Here is an 18,957-nt window from a genome sequence, read left to right on the forward strand (position 1 = left end):
GATGGACATTTGGGTTGATTCCAAGTCTTTGCTATTGTGAATAGTGCCGCAATAAACATACGTGTGCATGTGTCTTTATACTACCATGACTTATAATCCTTTGGGTATATACCCAGTAATGGGATGGCTGGGTCAAATGGTATTTCTAGTTCTAGATCCTTGAGGAATCGCCACACTGTCTTCCACAATGGTTGAACTAGTTTACAGTCCCACCAACAGTGTAAAAGTGTTCCTATTTCTCCACATCCTCTCCAGCACCTGTTGTTTCCTGATTTTTTTAATGATTGCCATTCTAACTGGTGTGAGATGGTATCTCATTGTGATTTTGATTTGTATTTCTCTGATGGCCAATGATGATGAGCAATTTAGTTAAAGGTATTTTTAATTCTCTATTGAGACTTCTTCTTTCACCCATGAGTTATTTAAAGGTGAATTGCTAATTTGTAAATATTTGGGGATTTTCTGGTTCTTTTACAGTTGTTGATTTTTTGTTGTCAAGTATGTGTTGCAAAAGCGGTTATCTATCTCATCTTGCCACCACCCAAGATGGCCCAGGATGTGGGCTCTCCCTGAGTGTATCTTTGGCAATCTGCCAGCCTGATGTGGTTGGCCTCCTTCTTTAGTCTGAGCTTGCCTTCTGCTTGGAAAGAGCCATTCTCAGTTCTGGCAGAGAGTTTTCCCAAAACTGAGAAGGTGACATTCTTACTCCCCAGTGCAGCCTGCACCTCTGACCTGTGGTCAGCAGACAGGACAGAGGCCCTCAGTAGACAGAGTTCAGTGGGGTCTCTGACAAAAGTGCATCTTCAGAGTCTGCACCTACCCCCTGTGACCTCAGGCAGGCTCTGTGTCCTAAAGCAGGAGGAACTGTGCGACCATCCTGATTGGAAATTTGTGAGGATCACCATGTTACTCAAGTAAGGTCTTTGGAAAGTGGCGTATTACTATTGTTTGTTAACTGCTTGTTGGTGGCCTGGCTGGGCCACACCATGTATGAAAACCAGGACCCCTCAGCTGGTGTGGGTGTCTGTGCAGCCTGAGACCCTCGGGTGAACAGCCTCGTGGCAGCTGTCTTTTACCCTTGCCAACATCAGTGCCTCCTTGTTCCTGGGCACTGCTTTCTCTGATGGGTACTCCACTGTTTTCCTACACCTCAGTGACTACAGCTGGATGTCTCTTCTGGAATCTAGGTGAGGGGGCATCAATAGCAGTTCTGCTGTGGCACTGCCCTCTTTCTTAGCTTGTCTTGCTCTGTCTCAGGCTCCCTCTAAAGATCCCACCCTTCAGGTTCTTCCACAAGTTTCTTATTGAAATCCAAGCAGAAAAATAATGACCAATATGACCAATCCTATACCCACTGAAGACATAAATGAAGAATTAAAACAATTATCCATGGACTCTTCCATATAAATACCTAAAAGTAATTTCTAAAAAAAAAATCAAGGAAGATGTAATACTTTTCCATAAATTAGAATACCCAGCCAGGCACAGTGGCTCACGCCTGTAATCCCAGCACTTTGGGAGAACAAGGTGGGCGGATCACAAGGTCAGGAGATCGAGACCATCCTGGCTAACATGGTGAAATCCCGTCTCTACTTAAAAATACAAAAAATTAGCCGGGTGTGGTGGCGGGTGCCTGTAGTCCCAGCTACTCGGGAGGCTGAAGCAGGAGAATGGTGTGAACCCGGGAGGCAGAGCTTGCAGTGACCTGAGATTGCGCCACTGCACTCCAGCCTGGGAGACAGAGAGAGACTCTGTCACCAAAAAAAAAAAAAGTTTCCCTCACCCACACCCACCTTCTCTCTTGCCCACTGGCAGTTAATCCCCACTCCCATCTCCAGCCCTAAGCAATAGTGCTGTGATATTCCAGCTCCATAAATTTCCTGCTTATTTAATAGAAATGGACATATATATATATATTTATATATATTTGGAACCTGACTTCCTTTAGCACACTATGTTTGAAGTCAATTGATGCTTTAGCACGTGCTGGTAGTGTGTTTTCCTTCAGAGTCTGCTGTGTTTATTCATACAGATAGTGTTTATTCATTTATCAGTTAATGGACATTTAATTGTTTTTGTTTTTTGCTATGATGAGTAATGTAGCTTTGAGCATTCATATACAGTCATGTAATGCATAATGACATTTTGGTCAAAATAGATATTTTTTTTGAGATCCAGGCTGGAGTGCAGAAGCACAATCTCGGCTCACTGGAACCTCCGCCTCCCAGGGTTAAGCACTTCTCATGCCCCAACCTCCCAAGTAGCTGGGACACCCAACATATGCCACCACACTCGGATAATTTTTGTATTTTCAGTAGAGGCAGGGTTTTGCTGTGTTGGTCAGGCTCGTCTCAAACTCCTAGCCTCAGTTGATCCACCCACCTCTGCCTCCCAAAGTGCTGGGATTATAGGCATGAGCCGCCGCACCCAGTCTAAATTTTTTAAGAAACAAGAGAACTATATTCTAAATTAGCTTTGCCAATTTATATTCCTACAATGATGCATAGCACTAATTTCACTGCACCATGTGTGGTAGGCCCCAATATGTAAGAAATGGTGAAAGTAACACATAAAGATTAGTATAGAACAAATAAGATTATCATTGTCGCTATCATCTTTGTCTAAATGTGCTTGGCAACATAGCTGAGAAAAGCATTATCAGTTACATTTATCAGTAACAAAGACATACATTTGAAGGGGAAAAACACTTGTACTAACAACACAAGGTCAGAATTAACATACAAATTCTCCTGGTCACTTTGGAATATTTAATTGCCTGGGGCAGTGTTTTGTAGACAAATGCTCTATGGAGCACCTGAGGTAGGGGGAACCAACAAAACTCGGGTTTTAAAAGTTACCTGGCTTTACGGCATGAAATTTTGTTGGAGGACACACACCTTGTGTGAGCGAGGTGCCTCAGTGTGTGCGGACCTGTTGGAGGTACAGCATAATGGTGGCTTCCTCCAGAAAGGGACATTTGGGGTGGATTCATTCCATCTAGACAACACAGCCTGATGTGGCATGCACATGAATGGAGGTGAAATGGACAGCAGCTGAGAGGATCAGTCCTGACAAAGCCAAGGTGAAAAACCTGGGAACCCCTCCAGGTGCAAAGACTTCAGTTGAAAAAGGAGGTGGCCCCAGAAAATACTGAGATGGATCAGTAATGCACAGGAGACAGAGTTCTTGGCCCTGCAGAGTGAGTAGTGTGGATTCTCAAGTTTTCTCCTCTCTCCATTGATTTCTCTCCCAATGCAGACGACTTCCATCATACAGTCTTCAGCAACCTTGAAAGATTGGATGAGCTTTGGCCCAGTCTTGAAAGTAAAGGAAGGCAGCTAGCAAGACTGGCATCTGGGCTTGGCTGTGCATGTTTTCTATTGTGGGGAAATATATATAACAGAATACTTATAATTTGAACCTTTTAACCAAAGTGTGCACATGGTGACATTCAAAATATTCACAGTGTTGCATAACTAATACCACTATCTACACCCAAAATTTTGATGATTTCTAACAAAACCGTGTCCACAGCAAGCAATACAGCACCTTCCCCCTATATCCAGGCCATGGTGATTCCTATCCCACTTTCTCTTGTATGAATTTGATTATTCTAGGCACTACATATAAGTACAATTATACACTATATTCCTTTTGTGTCTGGCTTATTTCCCTAAGCATAATGTTTTCAATGTCCACCCATGTTGTATCATCTATCAAAATTGTGTTCCTTTTCTACAGATGGATGATGTACCATTGCATGTAGACAACCTTGCTTTTATTACATTCATTTGTTCATTGATGGTTGGATTATTTTCACCTTTTGGCTCCTGTGAAAAGTGATGCTATAAACATTGGTATACAAATATCTCTTTGATTTCTGTTTTCTATTCTTTGGGGTATATACCTAAGAGTAGAGTTCCTGGGCCCAGCAGGAGTTCTGTATTTAACTTTCTGAGGCACTGCAGGCTGTTTTTCACAGTGGCTGCAACTTTATCCATTTCTATCACTAATGTATCAGGGTTACAATTTATTTACATCTTTGTCCACACTTATTTTCCTTTAAATCATCCTAGTAGGTGTATATTGGTGTCTACTTGTGTTTTTCATTTGCATTTCCCTAATGACTAATGATGCTGAGCAGCTTTTCCTGTGCTACTATCAGTGGGTGTATCTTCTTTAGGGAAATATGTGTTCAAGTCTTTTGCCCATTTTAAAAGTTGTCTGATTTTATTTAGTTTGTTGTTGTACATTTTGAATATATTTTATATATATTTAAAATATATTCTAAATTTTAGTCTCTTACAAGGTAAATGATTTACAAATATTTCACCCTTTGTATAGAACTTTAGATTCACAAACTTCATTAATTTTTATAAAATCCTTACCAATTGACCCCAAACAGATAAGACTGAAGCACTATTTTAGGAATAGTTGAAAGTATTATCACCCCAAAACATAGTCATAATCAAATCCTGCAAACTACATGTAAGGCACAATGACAAATAAGGCAGCAAAGGGCCATCTGGTGATTCGTTCACCACACTTGTTGCAACTGTTTGTGCTGCAGTTAAAACATACCAGCATTCAACCCATGTCTCCTCTCTTGAAGCAAACTGTCCTATGTTGGCTGGCCTGAACAAGCATAGATAGTCTCCATACTCAATTAATATGCATGCATGACAAAGAAAAGGAGGCTTGGATGAAAAATTACTGTGTGATTAATAATCATGCTTTAATTAATTTTCAAGGATATAATCTCAGTGTTTCTAATTCTCCTATCAGCAGTTATAACAAAGGATTAGTGAATAAATACAATAGACTGTTTTGCCTAGAATTGAATCCAGTCTGTCTATTAAACTTTGCTTTTATTCAAATGCAAAATGCTAAAACACATCATAACTGCAGTGACAGCCACTGTGGATCCACAGAGGTAAAAATGGTCTTGGGACATAAATCCTACAAGCTAATATTGTTTTACGGGGTTTAGGAAACCATTTAACTGGGTTTCAAATTCACAGTGTAAGCAGTGGGACTCTCATCAAACTATAGCGTGTGCTTCAGTACCATTTGTAGACTGACTCATTCCAGTTGCCTTAACTTGCGATCAGCAAAATGCCAAGGACTCCATTTCTTGCTCCTCGGCTCCTTGTTCTTGCCTGTCTTTCCACAAGGGAAGATTTCCTAGCAGGAGCTCAAGCTGTGCTTTTAATGAAACACTTACACACACACTGTCCTGTTGTCCACATTAAGCAGAGCTCCCTGAATAACTCATGAACAAAAGCATCTATGACTAACCATTGCTCTGTGTCCTCCTAGCCTCTGAGGAGTCCCCAGCTCACAAGGAGGGAGGAGATGGAGAGAGGCCAGTCGACATGAGGGTAAGGTTGTTTTGCATTCCCTGAAATAGAAATGTTCCTTTCTTGGCATCTTTTTTTTTCAACTGACTTTACATGTGAAAAAATGACAATGTACATTACAGGTATTAAATGCAGTTTTCTGAGGGGATGGAAGAAGTGACTCTTAGCAACTGATACATAATCCAAAATGTCATTTACCTATGACGGCTGCAGGTTGTAGACTGTATCCTTGGGGTTCTTGTCTTTGGAAGAAAAGTCTTCTCCTTGGATTCAGCATTTTGCACTTGCCAACCTATGTGGATCTGAGAGATCCACCATCCAGAAGCTGATATCTTTTCCAGTGTGTATCCTACCCTTGTTTGGGGGGTCTTGAAGTTGACCACACTTTCTGATCAAGTTTTCAATATTCACTGAGAGAAACAGAGGCTTGTGCAAACAATCCACAACATGACGTACCCCTCATAAAGCTTTGTTTCTGTATTGCAGGTGGTGCAGGCGGCCCCTCTGGGGTGTGACTCTAGTAAGTATTCTGGAATTATTTACTGAGCAAACAATCTGGATGGCAAGAAAAGTGTGGCATCCTTGCAGGTTTCAATGTGAAGAGCCACCCTGATCCTGGGATTGGGATAGGAATAAGCATAGTGGAAGTGTTTTTAAAAACCTGAATTCCCCAGAGAAATATTATGGCCAATTTTTGAGGAAGCAGCTGTGCTCCCTTTTGGGTGGTGCTGACTTGGGTGCTTGAGGATTCGTGGTGTCTCGTGTGAGGCTGCATCATGTGGTGTGAGTGTGTGTGTTTCTGTGCAGATGAGGCTGTGTGTTTTCTCAGGAGAGATTTCCCATTTATACAGCCCAATCGCAGGTGTCCACTTCTAAAAATAAAATCCAAGCCCCGCCCACTCTCTCTGTACAGTGGCTCCTCCACCCTCACCAGAGCCATCCTTGGGTCTGGCTTATTGTCCCCACTGCTCAGGTGGAGAACCCGAGGGGCCAAGGGGGCGGCCCCAGCTCCCGAGTTCCTGAATGAAAAAGTGAAAACACGAACCCAGGAGCGTGGCCTGCGCTGACGCTGACATGCACTTAGTCACGGGGTGTTCGCCACCACCCAGGGAGTCCAGCATTCATGTAGAAGCCCTAAAGCACCGAGCCTAAGAGGTCCCAGACACTGCCCATCATCATGAAGTGGCCTCCGTGGTCACACAACCCAGGACGGTTCTAGGCACAGCTCCCCACGGGCCGGCATAGTCATCAGTGTGTCAGAAGCACAAAGATCCCCGGGGTTTGGCTCAGCTCACAGATCCTGTTTTTGTTGTTGTTGTTGCTGTTGTTGTTTTAACTTTTAAGTTCAGGGGTACATGTGCAGGATGTGCAGGTTTGCTACGTATGTAAATATGTGTCATGAGAGTTTATTGTACAGATTATTTCATCACCCATATAATAAGCCTAATATCAGTTATTTTCCTGATCCTCCCCTCCTCCCACCTACCACCCTCCAGTACGCCCCAAGCTCCCAAATTCTGAGAGGAGTGGGGACCACGCAGGCCAGTGCGGCCCACTTCAGTTGTGAAGTTAATTTGCTCAGCAACTTAACAAAGCCTATAAGGATGGGTGATGTATTTTAGTAGATTTAGTAATACTATCTTCCCAGGCCCTAAAATGCTCAAATCCTGCCAACGGAAAATGGTGAGGAGGGACAGATAGGAACTCTGTGCAGCACTTGGTTATTAGCCTGGCTTCCGTCCCCTCGTGGCAACTCTCTTGTGCATGTGGGTTAAACCAAGCCACTCACTCCTCAAGAGTGAGGAGCCATCTCACTGTTGACTGGCTAGTGCAGTGTATGGCCGCCAGCCCAACTGAAACAAAATATTGCTTTAAAACAAGTGTAAATCTCACACAACAGGCGAATGCAGAAGCAGCATGTCTTGCAAGTTGCAAAGAAGACAGTCGCAATGTCGCTGGACTTCAACCTGGGTAGAAGACATGAGGGAACTCTGTCACTGAATCACGGCAGAGTTCAAAGCCACTTGTAGACTATTTCGTGTTACAGAAGGTGGCCTTTAGCTACTAAGCAAAGGCCTCTGTTTCTCATTTCTTTCCTGTTCATCTTGTTGGTCATCCTTCTTCCACAAGAGAAAAGAGCCCGAGCAAAAGGCAGTTTCAATATTAATCTGACCAAGGTTTTGTGCAGTTTATTATCATCCAGGTAATCAGGTGCAACCCGGTCTGCCTAACAGCCCCGTATCCCTGCTGTGTGTTTTCATTTAATAAATATTTTGTTCTACTTACTATGTGCTAGATTTTCTGGAGACCACAAAATAAATGAGATAGAATCTTTATGTTGATAGCTAAGTTGGATTTAACATAACTGACAAAATTAAAATTTCTGATTTCTTGTAAAATATTTTGTGCATGTGAATGCATACTGAATATAAAGTGGTTAACAAAAAATCACACTTGCACTCATGGAAGGCTTTTCATGAATTTGTCAATTTCTTTTTTTCAATATTTCCCCACTTCTCTGGATAATGCATATCTGAACCTGGAAACTGATTCCCACTGCAGAAAAGTGTTCTGAGCCATGTCCCTTAGCTTCACTGGTGCAGGTCCACCCGGGAGGATGGCCCAGCATCAGCTTGGCCCATGCTGTGATCAGCCACCTCCATGCACCACACCAAGCAAGCTCCCTGGGTGATTCAGTCTCCACCACCAGGGCACTGACCTTTATTCTGTGTTCTCCTAGCTCCTCATGAGGACGCTGTACAAGACATCGCTAATGAGGACGCTGAATACGACATTGCTAATGAGGACGCTGTACAAGACATCGCTAATGAGGACACTGTATATGACATCGCTAATGAGGACACTGTATATGACATCGCTAATGAGGACACTGTATGTTGAGTGCTCACTGAATCACTTTGATTCAGCAGGCTCTGCTTGGAAGCCTGTAAAGAACAGGATCATAAGTTTAAGCTTAAAACAGATTATCCCAGCACTTTGGGAGGCCGAGACGGGCGGATCACGAGGTCAGGAGATCGAGACCATCCTGGCTAACATGGTGAAACCTCGTCTCTACTAAAAAATACAAAAAACTAGCCGGGCGAGGTGGCGGGCGCCTGTAGTCCCAGCTACTCGGGAGGCTGAGGCGGGAGAATGGCGTAAACCCGGGAGGCGGAGCTTGCAGTGAGCTGAGATCCGGCCACTGCACTCCAGCCTGGGCGACAGAACGAGACTCCGTCTCAAAAAAAAAAATAAAAAATAAAAAAAATAAAAAATAAAAAACAGATTATCACTATTTTCCCTCTGGTCTTCTGTCAGCAAGCTGTCAACAGCCCTCTCTATTATAAATGCATTAACCAGCATCTTCTCTGATAGAGATTATAAGAAGATATGCCTTGTCCACCACTCAGCTTCAGAGACCTCATGGCTTCTGGGTAAAGAAGGAGGTATACCCGGTAGAAGGTACTGTGGAAGTTCATTAAGTTGATTCAAGAATCGCAATTGTGGGGAGTATTCAGTGTCCCATATGTAAAAGGAAACTATGAAGAGATTAAGCCATATTTTTTAACGTGTCAGAATTCTAATTTGCCTAGTCAGTAAGTATTACTACAACCACAAAAGTAAATATCCACTTAAAAGTCAATTTTGGTTCATGTTTAATGATAGACATTGTTTCAAGCTAATGTCTAGAACTTACCTGGTTGTTAAACATTAGCGTATATCCCCTGAAAGAGTGGTGCTATATTTTACTTTTAAATTAATATAAACTAAATACATATAAATTAATTGACATAAAATTGAGCATATGGCCAGGCGTGGTGGCTCGCGATTATAATCCCAGCATTTTAGGAGGCCAAGGCGGGTGGATTACCTGAGGTTTGGAGTTGGAGACCAGCCTGGCCAACATGGTGAAACCCCATCTCTACTAAAATACAAAAAATTAGCCAGGTGTGATGGCGGTGCCTGTAATCTCAGCTGCTCAGGAGGCTGAGGTTGCAGTGAGCCAAGATCATGCCATTGTACTCCAGCCTGGGCAACAAGAGTGAAACTCCATCTAAAAAAAAAAGGGGGGGGAGGCATATAATAAAGTTCCCATATTATTCTGTCTCCTCACCCTCACTTCCTAATTTCACCTATTATTAACATCTTACAACATCTTACATTACTATGGTACATTTGCTAAAATCATGATAAAATATTGACACATTATTATCTGAAGTCTATCTTTTGCATAATGTTCTTTCTGTTACACATTTATATGAAGTTTGAAATATGTATAACATGTGTTCACTATTATGGTCTCATAAAGAATATGTTCACCTCCCTAAAATCCCCTCTTCTCATTAATCTCTGTCCTCTTTCTCCAGAAACCTTGGCAACTATTAATATTTTACTGTTGCTTCAGTTTTGCCTTTTCCAGAATGTCATATAGTTGGAATCATATATTGTGTAGCTTTTCAGATGAATTTATTTCACTAAATTGATGTATATTTGTTTCCTTCATGTCTTTTTTATGCCTTAATGGTATAAATTGGCACATTAAATCACCAAATAATATTGCATTAAATGGGTTTTGTCTTTGTATTCACCTGTTGAAGAATTTGGTAGATTTCATGAGAAACCATCTGGGTCTGGTGCTTTCTTTTCAGAATGCTCTTAATGTGAATTCAACTTATTTAATAGACATAAGTTTATTCAAATTATCTAGGATTCTAGTGTGACCTTTGGAAGATTGTCTTTCAAGGACTTGATACATTGCACTGAGGTTATCAAACTGCGGTCATAGAATTGTTTATAATATTCCTTGATTATTCTTTTAAGGGCCAACAGTTCAGTGGAGATGGCTCCTGTTTCATTTCTGAAATTAGTTATTTGTGTTGTCTTCTTTTCTTGGTTAGCCTGCACAGAAGTTCATTCATTGTAATCTCAAAGAACCAGCTTTTGTTTTATTGATTTTCTGATGATTTCAGTGTTTTAATTTTATTGACTTCTGTGATGTTGTCTCTTACTTCTTCTACTTGCTTTACATTGCTTTCCTTTATTTTCAACAGTTTCCTAATTGAAACATGATATTACTGATTTTAGATCTTGTGATTTTAATATATTGCATCCAATGCTATAAATTTCCCTCTAAGGACTGCTTTTGCTGCATCCAGAAATCTTGTCAAGTCACATTTTCATTTAATGTAATTAAAGGTATTTTAATTTTCTATTGAGACTTCTTTAACCCATGAGTTATTTAAAAGTGCATTGCTAATTTGTCAATATTTGGGGATTTTCTAGCTCTTTTACAGTTGTTGATTTTTTGTTGTCAGGTTATGTGTTGCAAAAGTGGTGATCTATCTCATCTTGCTACCACCCAAGATGGCCCAGGATGTGGGCTTTCCCTGAGTAAATCTTTGGCAATCTGCCAACCTGATGTGGTCTGCCTCCCTCTTTAGTCTGAGTTTGCCTTCTGCTTAGAAAGGGCCATTCTGAGTTCTGGCAGGAAGTTTTCCCAACATTGAGAGGGTGACATTCTTACTCCCCAGTGCAGCCTGCACCTCTGACCTGTGGTCAGCAGACAGGACAGAGGCCCTCAGTGGGCAGAGTTCAGCAGAGTCTCTGACCGAAGTGCATCTTCAGAGTCTGCACCTACCCCTGTGACCTCAGGCAGACTCTGTGTCCTAAAGCAGCAGGAACTGTGCGACCATCCTGTGGAAATTTGTGGGATCACTGTGTTACTCAAGTAAGGTCTTTGGAAAGTGTATTACTACTGTTTGTTAACTGCTTGTTGGTGGCCTGGCTGGGCCATGCCCTTTAAGAAAACTGGGATCCCTCAGCCAGTGTAGGTGTCTGTGCAGCCTGAGACCCTCATGTGAACAGCCTCATGGCAGCTGTCTTTTCCCCTTGCCACTATCAGTGCCTCCTTGTTCCTGGGCACTGCTTTCTCTGATGGGTGCTCCACTGTTTTCCTACACCTCAGTGACTACAGCTGGATGTCTCTTCTGGAATCTAGGTGAGGGGCATCAATAGCAGCTCTGCTGTGGCACTGCCCTCTTTCTTAGCTTGTCTTGCTCTGTCTCAGGCTCTCTTTAAAGATCCCACCCTTCAGGTTCTTCCACAAGTTTCTTATTGAAATCTGAGCGGAAAATATGACCAATATGACCAATCCTATATCCACTGAAGATATGAATGAAGAATTAAAACAATTCTCCATGGACTCTACCATATAAAAATCCCTAGAAGTATCTTCTAAAAAAAGAATCAAGGAAGATGTAATAGTTTCACAAATTAGAATACCCTACATGTACAATTAAATGAAATGGCTGGTATAGTCTTGAAACCAAAACCAGATAAGGTAAATTAAATTCTGTGATATTTTAAATACTGTAAATTCTGAGTAATGTGAGTTAATATCAAAATGTGAAATGGTGGATTAATGTTGAAAATGCATAATAAACTAGTCCCTCAAGAGGTGAAATGGAGAAAAAATGTGATCATTGCAATAAGATTCAGGAAATTCATAGGATAACATTTACCATGTATTTATAGGACAACTATCTTATAAACTTTAAGTGACCTATGACAACCCATTTGAATTAATGCTGCTTTAACAATATATCTCTTGGCTTGATAAAAACCAGACAAGAATTTCCATAACATTAATTTTATTTTTAGCCACCTAATATTGGGTGTGAACGCCATCATAAATGTTTTGCCCCACTGTGAAGGTATACAATTTGATGCTTTTATTAAATTGATACTGGTGTACACCCCATACCATGGATCTAAATTTAAAAATGTTTTCCCTCACCCAAATTCTCTCTTGCCCCTAGCATTAATCGCCACTCCATCTCCAGCCCTAAGCAATACTGCTATGTATTCCAATCTCCATAAATTTTCTGCTTGTTTAATATAAATGGAGCATATATATATTATGGAATCTGACTTCTTTGATTTAAGCATACTATATGTAAGTTAATTGATGCTTTAGCACATGCCTGGTTCATGTGTCCTTCATAGTCCCTGCTGTGATTTATTCATACAGATAGTGTTATTATTCAATTATCTTAATGGTACATTTAATTATTATTTTTGTTTTTTCTATGATGAGTAATGTAGCTTTGAGCATTCCCAATATACAGTCATGTAATGCATAAATGACAATTTTGGTCAATATATATGATATTTTTTGAGATAACAGGCCTGGAGGCAGAGGCACAATCTCGGCTCACTGAACCTCTGCCTCCCAGGTTTTAAAGCAATTCTCATGGGCCTCAACCTCCCGAATAGCTGGGAACAACCAGCACTATGCCACCCAACAGTCCGGATAATTTTTGTATTCAGTAGAGACAGGGTTTTGCTGTGTTGGTCCGGCTATGCCTCAACCTCGTAAGCCTCAGGTGATCCACCCACCTCTGCCTCCCAAAGATGCTGAGATTTTAGGTATGAGCCACTGTGCCTGGGCCTAATTTTTTTAAAGAAACAAGAGACTATTTTCTAAATTAGCTTTGCCAAATTTTATTCCTACAATGATGATAGCACTAAATTTCACTGCCACCATGTGTGGTAAGGCCCAGTATGTAAGAAATGGTGAAAGTAACACATAAAGATTAGTATAGAACAAATAAGATTATCATTGTCGCTATCATCTTGGTCAAATTCTCAAAACAATCAGTATATTTTTATATAAATGTGCTTGGAACCATAGCTGAGAAAAGCATTATCAGTTACATTTAATCCAGTAACAAAGACATACATTTGAAGGGGAAAAACACTTGTACTAACAACACAAGGTCAGAATTAACATACAAATTCTGCTGGTCCACTTTGGAATATTTTAATTGCCTGGGGCAGTGGTTTTGTCGACAAACAGAACATCTATGGAGCACCGAGTAGGGAGAATCCAACAACACTTGGGTTTTCAAAAGTTTATCTGGGGTTAGGGCGTGAAACGTTGGAGGACACACACACTTGTGTGATGAGTGCCTCAGTGTGTGTGGACGTGTTGGAGTAGAGCATAAATGGTGGCTTCCTCCAGAAAGGGGCATTTGGGGGTAGATTCAATTGGCATTTGAACAAGAACAGCAATGATTGGCAATGGACATGAATGGAGGTGAATATGGACCCAGGTAGCTGAGAGGATCAGTCCCTGACAAGGCCAAGGTGAAAAACCTGGAAGTCTTCAGGTGCAGAGTCTTCAGTTGAAAAAGGAGGTGGTCACAGGAAATGACTGAGATGGATCTAGCATGCACGGGTAGACAGAGTTCTTGGCCCCTGTGGAGTGAGTTGTGTATTACTCAAGTTTCTCTCTCTCCATTAATTTCTCTTCCAATGCGACGACTTTGAATGTCCAATGGATCAAATGAGATTATAGACAAGCCTCAGCCTCGCTCTTGAAGGTAAAGGAAGGCTGCTAGCAAGACTAGCATCTGGGCTTGGCGTGCATGTTTTCTATTGTGGGGGAAATATATATAACACATATTTAATCATTTTAACCTTTAATTTAACCAAAGTGTGCTGCAATGGCAATTCAAAATATTCACAGTGTTGCATAACCAAGCACCATTATCTACACCCACAATTTTGGGATAATTCTTAACAAAACCTTGTCCACATAAGCATATATAGCACCTTCCCGCCTATTTCCAGCCCATGGTGATTCCTATCCTGCCTTTTCTCTTGTATGAAATTTTGATTATTCTAGCACTTCATATAAGTACAGTTATATACACTATATTCCTTTTGTGTCTGGCTTATTTCACTAAGCATAAATGTTCTCATGTCCACCTAAGTTGTGTCATTATCAAAATTTGTGTTCCTTTTTTACAGAATGGAGATGTACCACTGCATGTAGACCATCTTGTTTTATTACATTCATTTGTTCATTGATGGTTGGACTTTTCCACCTTTTGGCTTCTGTGAAAAGTGATGCTACAAAACATTAGTATACAAATATCTCTTTGATTCTGTTTCTATTATTGGGCATATACCTAAGAGTAGAGTTACTGGGTCCACAGGAGTTCCTGTATTTAACCACTGTTTTTTTCACAGTGGCTGCAATTTTATCAATTTCTACCAGCATGTATCAGGGTTCAATTTCTTTTTTTTTCTTTTTTTTTTTTTTTTTTTTTTTTTGAGGCGGAAGTCTCGCTCTGGTTCGCCGGGACTGGAGTGCAGTGGCCGGATGTCAAGCTCACCTGCAAGCTCCGCTCCCGGGTTTACGCCATTCTCCTGCCCTCAGCTCCCCGAGATCTGGGACTACAGGCGCCCGCCACCTCGCCCGGTAGTTTTTTGTATTTTTAGTAGAGACGGGTTTCACCTGTTAGCCAGGATGGTCTCGATCTCCTGACCCTCGTGATCCCGCCTGTCTCCGGCTCCAAAATGCCTGGGATTACAGGCTTGAGCCACCGCGCCCGGCCCAGGGTTACAATTTCTTTACATCCTTGTTCACACTTATTTTCCTTTAAAGCATTCTAGTAGGTGTATATTGGTGTCTACTTGTGTTTTTCATTTGCATTTCCCTAATGACTAATGATCCCTAAGCAGCTTTTCCTGTGCTACTATCCATGGGTGTATCTTCTTTAGGGAAATATATATTCAAGTTCTTTTACCCCATTTTTGAAGAGTTGGTCTGATTTTATTTTTAAGCTTGCTGTTGTAGATTTTTGGGAGGTTTAAAATATATTCTAAAGTTAGTCTCTTACCAGATAAATGATTTGCAAATATTTCCCCCTTTGTGTAGAAACTTTAGATTCATAAACTTCCATTAATTTGTATGAAATCCTCAGCGAGTTGACCTCCCAAACAGATAAGACTGAAACAATATTAGAAAATAGTTGAAAAGTATTATCACCACAAAACAAAGGCATAATCAAATCCTGCAAGCTACACAATGACAAATAAGGCAGCAAAGGGCCCATCTGGTGATTAGTTTCACCACACTTGTTGCAACTGTTTTGTGCTGCAGTTAAACCATAACCAGCATTCAACCCATGTCTCCTCTCTTTAAGCAAACTGTCCTATGTTGGCTGGCCTGAACAAGCATAGTCTCCATAACTCAAATTAATATGCATGCATGACAAGAAAAGGAGGTCCTGGATGAAAAAAATTGGTATGAATTAATAATTATGCTTTAAACTAATTTAAAGGATATAATTTCAGTGTTTGTAATTCTCCCCGTTGGCAGTTATAACAAAGGATTAGTGATATAAATACATAGACCTGTTTTGCCTAGAAATTGAATCCCAGTCTGTCCTATTAAGCTTTGCCTTTTAATTTCAAATCAAAATGCTAAAACACATAATAACTTGCAGTGACAGCCACTGTGGATCTCTCAGAGGATTCCACAAAAATGGTCTTGGGACATAAATCTCTACAAGCTAATATTGTTTTAAGGGGTTTAGAAAACATTTAGCTGGAGTTTTCAAACCTCACCAGTGTAAGCAGTGGGACTCTCATCAAACTATAGTGTGCTTCAGTACCATTTGTAGACTGACTCATTCCAGTTGCCTTAAGTTGCCATCAGCAAAATGCCAGGGACTCCATTTCTTGCTCCTCGGCTCCTCATTCTTGCCTGTCTTTCCACAAGGGAAGATTTTTAGCAGGAGCTCAAGCTGTGCTTTTAATGAAATACTTCCACACACACTGTCCTGTTGTCCACATTAAGCAGAGCTCCCTGAATAACTCATGAACAAAAGCATCTATGACTAACCATTGCTCTGTGTCCTCCTAGCCTCTGAGGAGTCCCCAGCTCACAAGGAGGGAGGAGATGGAGAGAGGCCAGTCGACATGAGGGTAAGGTTGTTTTGCATTCCCTGAAATAGAAATGTTCCTTTCTTGGCATCTTTTTTTTTCAACTGACTTTACATGTGAAAAAATGACAATGTACATTACAGGTATTAAATGCAGTTTTCTGAGGGGATGGAAGAAGTGACTCTTAGCAACTGATACATAATCCAAAATGTCATTTACCTATGACGGCTGCAGGTTGTAGACTGTATCCTTGGGGTTCTTGTCTTTGGAAGAAAAGTCTTCTCCTTGGATTCAGCATTTTGCACTTGCCAACCTATGTGGATCTGAGAGATCCACCATCCAGAAGCTGATATCTTTTCCAGTGTGTATCCTACCCTTGTTTGGGGGGTCTTGAAGTTGACCACACTTTCTGATCAAGTTTTCAATATTCACTGAGAGAAACAGAGGCTTGTGCAAACAATCCACAACACGACGTACCCCTCATAAAGCTTTGTTTCTGTATTGCAGGTGGTGCAGGCGGCCCCTCTGGGGTGTGACTCTAGTAAGTATTCTGGAATTATTTGCTGAGAAAACAATCTGGATGGCAAGAAAAGTGTGGCATCCTTGCAGGTTTCAATGTGAAGAGCCACCCTGATCCTGGGATTGGGATAGGAATAAGCATAGTGGAAGTGTTTTAAAACCTGAATTCCCCAGAGAAATATTATGGCCAATTTTGAGGAAGCAGCTGTGCTCCCTTTTGGGTGGTGCTGACTTGGGTGCTTGAGGATTCGTGGTGTCTCGTGTGAGGCTGCATCATGTGGTGTGAGTGTGTGTGTTTCTGTGCAGATGAGGCTGTGTGTTTTCTCAGGAGAGATTTCCCATTTATACAGCCCAATCGCAGGTGTCCACTTCTAAAATAAAATCCAAGCCCCGCCCACTCTCTCTGTACAGTGGCTCCTCCACCCTCACCAGAGCCATCCTTGGGTCTGGCTTATTGTCCCCACTGCTCAGGTGGAGAACCCGAGGGGCCAAGGGGCGGCCCCAGCTCCCGAGTTCCTGAATGAAAAGTGAAAACACGAACCCAGGAGCGTGGCCTGCGCTGACGCTGACATGCACTTAGTCACGGGGTGTTCGCCACCACCCAGGGAGTCCAGCATTCATGTAGAAGCCCTAAAGCACCGAGCCTAAGAGGTCCCAGACACTGCCCATCATCATGAAGTGGCCTCCGTGGTCACACAACCCAGGACGGTTCTAGGCACAGCTCCCCACGGGCCGGCATAGTCATCAGTGTGTCAGAAGCACAAAGATCCCCGGGGTTTGGCTCAGCTCACAGATCCTGTTTTTGTTGTTGTTGTTGCTGTTGTTGTTTTTAACTTTTAAGTTCAGGGGTACATGTGCAGGATGTGCAGGTTTGCTACGTATGTAAATATGTGTCATGAGAGTTTATTGTACAGATTATTTCATCACCCATATAATAAGCCTAATATCAGTTATTTTTCCTGATCCTCCCCCTCCTCCCACCTACCACCCTCCAGTACGCCCCAAGCTCCCAAATTCTGAGAGGAGTGGGGGACCACGCAGGCCAGTGCGGCCCACTTCAGTTGTGAAGTTAATTTGCTCAGCAACTTAACAAAGCCTATAAGGATGGGTGATGTATTTTAGTAGATTTAGTAATACTATCTTCCCAGGCCCTAAAATGCTCAAATCCTGCCAACGGAAAATGGTGAGGAGGGACAGATAGGAACTCTGTGCAGCACTTGGTTATTAGCCTGGCTTCCGTCCCCTCGTGGCAACTCTCTTGTGCATGTGGGTTAAACCAAGCCACTCACTCCTCAAGAGTGAGGAGCCATCTCACTGTTGACTGGCTAGTGCAGTGTATGGCCGCCAGCCCAACTGAAACAAAATATTGCTTTAAAACAAGTGTAAATCTCACACAACAGGCGAATGCAGAAGCAGCATGTCTTGCAAGTTGCAAAGAAGACAGTCGCAATGTCGCTGGACTTCAACCTGGGTAGAAGACATGAGGGAACTCTGTCACTGAATCACGGCAGAGTTCAAAGCCACTTGTAGACTATTTCGTGTTACAGAAGGTGGCCTTTAGCTACTAAGCAAAGGCCTCTGTTTCTCATTTCTTTCCTGTTCATCTTGTTGGTCATCCTTCTTCCACAAGAGAAAAGAGCCCGAGCAAAAGGCAGTTTCAATATTAATCTGACCAAGGTTTTGTGCAGTTTATTATCATCCAGGTAATCAGGTGCAACCCGGTCTGCCTAACAGCCCCCGTATCCCTGCTGTGTGTTTTCATTTAATAAATATTTTGTTCTACTTACTATGTGCTAGATTTTCTGGAGACCACAAAATAAATGAGATAGAATCTTTATGTTGATAGCTAAGTTGGATTTAACATAACTGACAAAAATTAAAATTTCTGATTTCTTGTAAAAATATTTTGTGCATGTGAATGCATACTGAATATAAAGTGGTTAACAAAAAATCACACTTGCACTCATGGAAGGCTTTTCATGAATTTGTCAATTTCTTTTTTTCAATATTTCCCCACTTCTCTGGATAATGCATATCTGAACCTGGAAACTGATTCCCACTGCAGAAAAGTGTTCTGAGCCATGTCCCTTAGCTTCACTGGTGCAGGTCCACCCGGGAGGATGGCCCAGCATCAGCTTGGCCCATGCTGTGATCAGCCACCTCCATGCACCACACCAAGCAAGCTCCCTGGGTGATTCAGTCTCCACCACCAGGGCACTGACCTTTATTCTGTGTTCTCCTAGCTCCTCATGAGGACGCTGTACACGACATCGCTAATGAGGACACTGTATACGACATTGCTAATGAGGACGCTGTACAAGACATCACTAATGACGCTGTA

At 41.8% G+C, this 18,957-nt stretch overlaps 1 protein-coding gene across 1 annotated transcript in view; it reads left to right on the plus strand.

Annotated features, from left to right (window-relative positions):
• LOC108541708 (uncharacterized) overlaps positions 1–18,957 on the plus strand; it is a 34,392-nt gene that overhangs the window by 2,468 nt on the left and 12,967 nt on the right. Inside the window, 4 exon segments of the mRNA XM_017891321.1 lie at positions 5,320–5,381; positions 5,847–5,880; positions 8,101–8,272; positions 18,903–18,954. Of these exon segments, the coding sequence (XP_017746810.1) occupies positions 5,320–5,381; positions 5,847–5,880; positions 8,101–8,272; positions 18,903–18,954 (320 nt within the window).

The sequence above is a fragment of the Rhinopithecus bieti genome, unplaced genomic scaffold (genome assembly GCF_001698545.2).
Source record: "Rhinopithecus bieti isolate Rb0 unplaced genomic scaffold, ASM169854v2 scaffold_20777, whole genome shotgun sequence".
NCBI classification, from domain to species: Eukaryota; Metazoa; Chordata; class Mammalia; order Primates; family Cercopithecidae; genus Rhinopithecus; species Rhinopithecus bieti.